General features: G+C 32.3%; 1 protein-coding gene and 1 long non-coding RNA gene across 2 annotated transcripts in view; one reads left to right on the top strand and one right to left on the bottom strand.

The window, feature by feature from the left end:
- LOC101498360 (uncharacterized) overlaps positions 1 to 6,402 on the top strand; it is a 9,396-nt gene extending 2,994 nt beyond the window's left edge. The window contains exons 2-5 of the mRNA XM_073369612.1: positions 4 to 478; positions 5,169 to 5,452; positions 5,525 to 6,151; positions 6,254 to 6,402. Coding sequence (XP_073225713.1) covers positions 4 to 478; positions 5,169 to 5,452; positions 5,525 to 5,626 — 861 coding nt within the window. The 3' untranslated portion in view covers positions 5,627 to 6,151; positions 6,254 to 6,402. The remainder of the gene's footprint in view (positions 1 to 3; positions 479 to 5,168; positions 5,453 to 5,524; positions 6,152 to 6,253) is intronic.
- Positions 1,203 to 4,239, bottom strand: LOC140920858 (uncharacterized). The gene is made up of 2 exons (XR_012163420.1): positions 3,820 to 4,239; positions 1,203 to 1,408 (listed from the first exon to the last, which is right to left on the bottom strand). It is a non-coding gene; the product is annotated as an uncharacterized lncRNA (long non-coding RNA).
- Positions 6,403 to 7,428: the final 1,026 nt, after the last annotated feature.

The following is a 7,428-nucleotide window of genomic DNA, read 5'->3' as shown; positions in this document are numbered from 1 at the left end:
CTTTCCCTTGTTACTTGCATAGACCTTTCTAATAATAACTTCATTGGAGATATTCCCAATGAAATTACAAAACTATCTGGTTTGTTGGTTCTCAACTTGTCTAGAAACCATATATCTGGCCAAATTCCTGAAACCATATCAAATATGCATCAGCTATCATCTCTTGATCTCTCAAGCAATCGTCTTTCTGGCACAATTCCGTCAAGCTTGTCTTCCTTATCATTTTTGGGGTCCATAGATTTGTCCAACAACAACCTCGTAGGTGTTATTCCTTATACAGGTCAAATGACAACCTTCGATGCAAAAGATTTTATTGGGAATCCTGGTCTTTGTGGTCCTCCACTTCTTGTGAGGTGTTTAGATGATGATGATTCTAGCCATGACTCTAACAAGAAACATAGTAAAAGTAATGATACAAATGATGAGCGGTTGTTTGATAACTGGTTTTACTTGAGTCTTGGTTTGGGATTTGCAACAGGTATTTTGGTTCCTTTTTTCATTTTAACAATTAAGAGTTCTTGGAGCAGTGTCTATTTTGATTTTCTGGATCATGTTATTGACAAATTGTTTACACACAGACACTGAGTAAATCATGACCAAATAATACATGTATATATATATATATATGTGTGTGTGTGTGTGTAATTGTATAATCGTTACATTTTAATTTTAATTTTAGTTTCAATATATATGTTCTATGTTGTTAAATTTTAATCTAGAATTTTTTTATTATTAAAAACAAATTGAAAAGGATAAGGAAAAAAGTCAACTAGCCAACTACATAGATTAGCAAAACTTCCCTATGGATCTTTCCATGTTTGATTTGTACAATGAACTAGTATCACACTTGTTCAACACACGGAGAGAATTTCAGTTAATGATAATGTATTTGAAAATTTTATCAAAGTTTTAAATTTGAAAACTCACAAATTGAAAGAAGTGTGTCACTTATTTCTTATAATTTTACTATTCAATTCTTAAAAACAACTGATGGGTAAATTAGACTTCAACACTCAGGAAGTCATGTATATGTAATTCATCTTGAGAACATCAAACATGTCATATAATTGCACTACAGAAAATGATAAACCAAGTGTGTCATTCCTTTTGTCATTTCTTTTTCAAATAGAACTAAAAATAGTCAAAATTTAAACTTGAGACAGAGAGAAGGAAAGAAAGATACAATAAATAAATGACATTGATAAAAGAAAATAAAAACATTAATATATTATATCAAAGTTTCAATCACGCTACAACTTGAAATACTAAAGTGACAATCCAAACCAAACTCATAAAAAACAGAGGCTAATTTAGTTTTTATAACACGAGACAAACTTAGCATTCAATAACCACAATAACTTACACAAATCTTTTAACACTTTATTCCAAGCCACAAAAATTGTTCAACCTAACAATGTAAAATTGTAATTGAGTTAGGCCTTATGCACATTACATAATTTAACAACATAATAGAGCCTTGCACTTTAAAATCTATAACTTTTGTTTATATTTCATGCATAAAATTAATCAAAGATACAATAAAAAAAGTATGCAACATGCTCTATACATGTAAGCCATAAAAGACAGATTGGCACATTAATAAAATGCACATATATACAAATACATGTATATGTAATAATACATATAAGAAGTTCACATAATTAATGTTGACAAAAACCACCATTATAGCACACAGATTACATAATTAATGTTGAAGAATCACGAGCAAAGGCAAAACGATACTTAGAAGATACTACAGAGAATCACATTACATGGAAATATATTTACTAAAATTCTATTAGGCATTGACAGAACTCCCCGTTTTCCCTCACAAATAATGAAAACTTCAAACATGAATTAAACTTTTGGGGCTCAACATGAACCCATAGTGCAAATAACTATAATCAAAGAAAAGTAAATATAGTACATTTTGTCTGCAGTTAATCAAATCAAGGTTAGTATTCGAAAAAGCTCTTAGGATGAAAGTGCTATTGCATGAAACAAAATTATTCAGTCTAAACTATAATTGTAAGACGGCCACAACTTGGATTGCAAGGAGACTGCTATTGTACTTGCTCAATCCATGGTTTTTACAAAATGTAAACCAGAAATCTCCAAAAATAGTTGGAAGATTCTTTCAAAGGAGTTCATCAACCAGATAAGCATCATAACTTGTTTGGATATTTTAAAACAAGCGGAGTAGACCGAAATAAGGTGGAATGGAATGAAGTAGAAAGAGTGGAATGGAACATAGATTCCATTGTTTGGGTATTTTATAGTATAATGGAACAAACTTTTCATCCCATTGTTTGGAAAATAGATGGAATGGAATGAGTTATAACAATTTTATTCCATTTTTACCCTTTTATTTCAAACAAATTATCAAGTAAAATATACCATCTTTTTGAAAGCTTCATTGAAAACAAACATTACTAAAAATGAGTCAAAGTCTGGAAGCTTTACTATAGATATTATTCTGAATCAAAATGCAATGAACCATGGAAATAAAAAAATAAAAAACACACTTGATGACTATGCTTCCCTCTCTTGTGCTAGATTATTTGTTCGTGCCAAAATTAGAGTGTGGCACTAAACCGATTCATAATCAAACAAATTGATTCCATGTCCAATAATGAAAATTCATGACCAATCCATAACCAAAAATTGTAACAGATAGAATTCATTATATATATGCCAATCCAAAGAACAAAGATGGCTTTTGCAATCCAATCCATAAGGTGAAGAAAATAGAAAAAGAAAAAAGATTTAAAATAAATTACTTTTTCATTTTACTAACTTAGGCTTGAACTTCCTCTTTATGCAGCAAGAATAACAACAAAAACTAATAAATATGTCATCAATTCATTGAAATTAGAAAAGAAAAATCCAATAATGCAAGAGAATGCCATGGTGATTGAAATTAATATGCATTGGAACCTAAAGAAGTTTGGATCAGATCTGAAAATTGGAAGGATTTATACAAATCATCAAATGCCTATTTGGTCGTGCAATATTCTACCATGTAAGAAGCAAATATACTTAATAGAGTTTTGATAGAAAGCATAGTAAAATGGTAATAAAGTATGAGTATTATGATGTAATAAAGCCAATAAACTAAATGCCATATCCACACACTATAATCTAGCAATGACCTTTGTTTTATGTCATCACTCTCAAATGAGGGATCTAAAGTCAAAAATCAAAGTTGTATTTGTCATATATCTTTCCAAATATTTGACAAAGGAATAGTGCTGACGAAATATGTATCTTGTTGCCACCCTCCTAAATGGAACTATAAAAAAGGTCTAAGTAAATATTATCAAATTTCTCTTAAACAACCAAATTAAATGTAAATAACATTCAACCTACCTCATATACAATTAGGAGCTCCATGACAAATCAACTATAAGAACAAATAACAACAATGTAGTGGAATGCTGTCAAATAGCAATGAGATATTTCTATAAGCAATATACTACTGAAAGATACAATAACAAACAATACAAACTATCAAAAAGTTTTTCCATGCTCTGGAATGATTTATGTACTTGGCTCATCACAGAGCACATGATTGAATAGAAGTGCCATTTAAAATTACAATAGAAACACCAAAATGCACCAATTAAAAAGTAAGCATAAGGCTTACTATCAATTGAACACATCTTCAGATGCTTTAGAGATGAAAATTTACAAAGAGAAAGATATATCAAATAATAATACTAAATCAAATCAAATTGACTCTAACACATGCTCTAAATTTGGAAGCAGTAACACCAAATCATTGAACTTAAGATGATTTTAAAAGAGAAAAATTCATACCAATGTAACAAAATCTACTCCTCCAACACAACAATTTTTTCTTCTGATGAATATGAATCCGTAAGATGCAGGCCATTATCCTTTTTGTAATCTGAAAGGAAACAAAAAGAACTAAGTCTCTTAACATTTCATCATCAAGCATTAGCATAATTACTCAAAATAAACATCACAGGATTTGAGCAAATCATAATTTAAAAATCGACAATTGGTCCCATCCCATATTCTTGAGCTGCTTCATATGGAATTGTGAAAATACCAGCAATATAATAATCTCAAACTAAAGAGAATAAACATATACTGCTAGACTGAAAAAAAGAAAGCCATCCATGGTGAAACTCAAGAAACCTAAAGCCTAGAAAAACCCAAATCAAAACCCGTGAAACCCAAGGCCAAGAAATTAAAAGAAAGAAAATAAACTAAAATGAGTAATGAAAGGAAGTGAATAGAAAAATATTACCATTATATGTGTTGAGGAAAGGTCTAACAATTTTGCTACCAACACTCCCTAATTTATTACCCACACCCATCAAATGTTTAAAAAAATCAAAATTCTCAAATTACTCTTCCCTTTATTTCAATCTTCTTCCTCTTCATTAACCTAACTCATCTTCTTCCCTTTCATTCTATATTCATCATCTTCATTCAACATCTTCTTCATCTTCTTCATTTTCTTCAATCATCATCAACCATTTTCAACATCTTCATCAATCATCATCAACCATCTTCATCAATCATCATCAACCAACTTCATCAAATTACCATCACTTTTGTGAATCAAGTAAGTAAGCATCAACCTTTGTTTTTGTTGTTTTGTTTGTGTTTTGTTGTCTCTGTTTATGAATGCAATATCTGAAAACTGAAGACAAAAAAGTTTTTATATTTGAGGATGAAGAAAACCTTCGCTACCCTAAACCCATAAACGTAAGTGAACTCAGTTCACGTACGTATACTCATTTTCAAAAACCCAATAACGTACGTGAACTGAGTTCACGTATGTAAATCAATTTTCAAATTCCAATAACGTACGAGAAGTCAGTTCTCGAACCATGTTCGTGAAATGAATTCACGTACTGTGTGATCTGAGTTCACATAATATGTAATGATATCACGTATGTGAACTGAGTTGACGTACATGGTTCATGAACTCATTTCACGTATATGGTTCATGAACTCATTTCACGTACATGGTTCATGAACTCATTTCACGAACATGGTTCGTGAACTCAGTTCACGTATAATTTAAAGATTGAAAATGAGTTTACATACGAGAACTCAGTTCACGTAAATGTTTGACATTGAGTTCACGTAGGCATACTACTTTTATTTTTATTATGATTTTTGTTTTGTAGATATGATGGGCACTATGTTTAATGATAGAGAGGGTCGTGTTATACTTAACGAGGGCACTTCTAATGCAGAGGATTGTCGTGTTAGGCCAACTGCGTCTGCACGGGCACAACGACGACGAGTACAGCGGCAACATAAAGAATCCCAACCCGAAGCCCAACATGAAGCCCAATCAGCTGACATAGATGAACCTCCACAGGATAGTGGATATCCTAGTGGTCAGGTTGATAGTTCTGTCCTTAGGACATTAGGCGATCATGTGGCGACTCGACTCTGGAATGGCGTGGTAATTTTCTCAATCAAATTAAGTTAAATTATATTTTTTTTAACTTTTATTCTTTCACTTAATTAATTTCAGGATCGCGGAGAATTAAGGATGTTTAGCAACGAGAAAAAATTAAAAGAAGTTGTTATTGAACACGAAGAGGTTGAGCAACTGGTTAAAAGCTTGGGACTATAGTCTTTGCTAAAATAATGCAGCTACAAAATGATCGACAAATGGATCATTTCTGCATTTGTAGAGAGATGGTATCGTGACACTAATTGGAGAGATGATGATTAATTTGGACGATGTGTCCTCTCTGCTGCATATCCTCATCACTGGTGCATTCTTCAGTGTTAATGTATCTAACAAGGAAGACGGTGCAAATATATTCGCAGAGCTTCTTGGAGTTAGTCACACTGTTGCTTATGCTGAATTTAATGTCACGCGGACAACCACGGTTTGGTATAGTTGGTTACTTGAGGTATACCATCAGCGTTGTCATGACCAGCATTGGCAGATGGCTACGAGAGCATTTCTTTTGTTTTTGGTCGGTTGCACACTGTTTAGCGATAAGAGTGCCTACGCAATTAGCGTTGTCTATCTTGAGTGTTTTCGAGACCTCAATTCTTGCGGGGGATATGCATGGGGTGTAGCTTCTCTTGCTTACCTATATGACAATCTTCAAGAAGCCAGCATGCATCAAACCAGAACTATTTCAGGGTATCTGACATTTTTACAAGTAAACTGTATGGTTGTTTATTGTGTTTATAATTTATATTATTAATGATTCTAAATTAATGATATGTTATTATATATATGCAGGCGTGGGTTTATGAGCATTTTCCTATATTATGTAGATATTGTTGTAGACTTTCTCCTAGTTATGTTGAAGACTACTAATAGCGTTTCGGCAAATGTATTGAATCATTGCAAGTAATAATTAAAACGGTAGTACCGAGTGTCGAACTCAAGGATTGCGTTTTACTATCAAATTATATTTAATTACTGAAATTGAACAAAAAGTTTCTGAATTGATTGAAATAATATTTGAAATTAACAACAGTAATAAAATGGATCCTTTATAATGAGAAAAATGTCAGGGGTGAGTTTCACTTTGAATCCAATCTTGGTGTCTAATTTGATCCTAGTTACTGAATTCCTTTATTGAATTATTACCGAATTCTCTTTACTATTCTTGCCCTAATGTCTTAGTGACAAAATCTTTAATTCCAAAGTAACCCATAATTCCTTAGTAGATTTAAGATTAGAATTAAGCATTACCGTATAGAAATTCTCTTGTAAATTATTGCTTTGCAACTAATTTAATTGGTTTCATGACCTGCATCTATGTCTAGACTACAAATTCATGAATTTCTCATCTCAAGCATTCGTAAAGTCCACTTCCGTTTCAAAATACAAATCGTAGAACATTTTAATGTTGATCAAGCAATAAAAAGAATTAAGCACAGAGATGAGAAAAATAATTCAATAAACTCATTCATATAACTAGAAATCAAATCATAAAAATAAGGGTTTCATCTTATTAGACTCATCCCTAACAAATAGGGTTTAGTTACTCATGACAGAGATGAAAAAAGATAGAGTTAGAGAAGAATTACAAGAAGGATTCATGAATGATTCTTGATAAAACTGCTCCAATGATGTTAGAAACAACCGTCTTTGAGTTTCTATGCTAGGGCACAAGTCTCCCAACTTCCCAAGAGTCAAAAAGATCCCTAAACAATGAAAAATTGTGTCTTTATAAATGCTGATGCGCGTCGCGCGCCCCAGGTGCAGAAAATGCGCTTCATGCACGCCTAGACAGGGCTGAAAGGTTGGAAATGTGCCTCAGACGCATCTGGCGCGCTTCAGGTGCACAACATTTGATGTATGACGTATATTTCATTTTGCGTCTCTTTCGAGTTTGAGTTTGGTTCTGGTGTCTTCATGAAAGTTGTAGATATGGATCTTAGCTTTCAGTTGCACTTGGTGTGACT

The sequence above is a fragment of the Cicer arietinum genome, chromosome 6 (assembly GCF_000331145.2).
Source record: "Cicer arietinum cultivar CDC Frontier isolate Library 1 chromosome 6, Cicar.CDCFrontier_v2.0, whole genome shotgun sequence".
In the NCBI taxonomy this organism is placed as follows: Eukaryota; Viridiplantae; Streptophyta; class Magnoliopsida; order Fabales; family Fabaceae; genus Cicer; species Cicer arietinum.
Note: the sequence above shows the minus strand (reverse complement) of the source record. Positions and strands in the feature narration are given on the sequence as shown.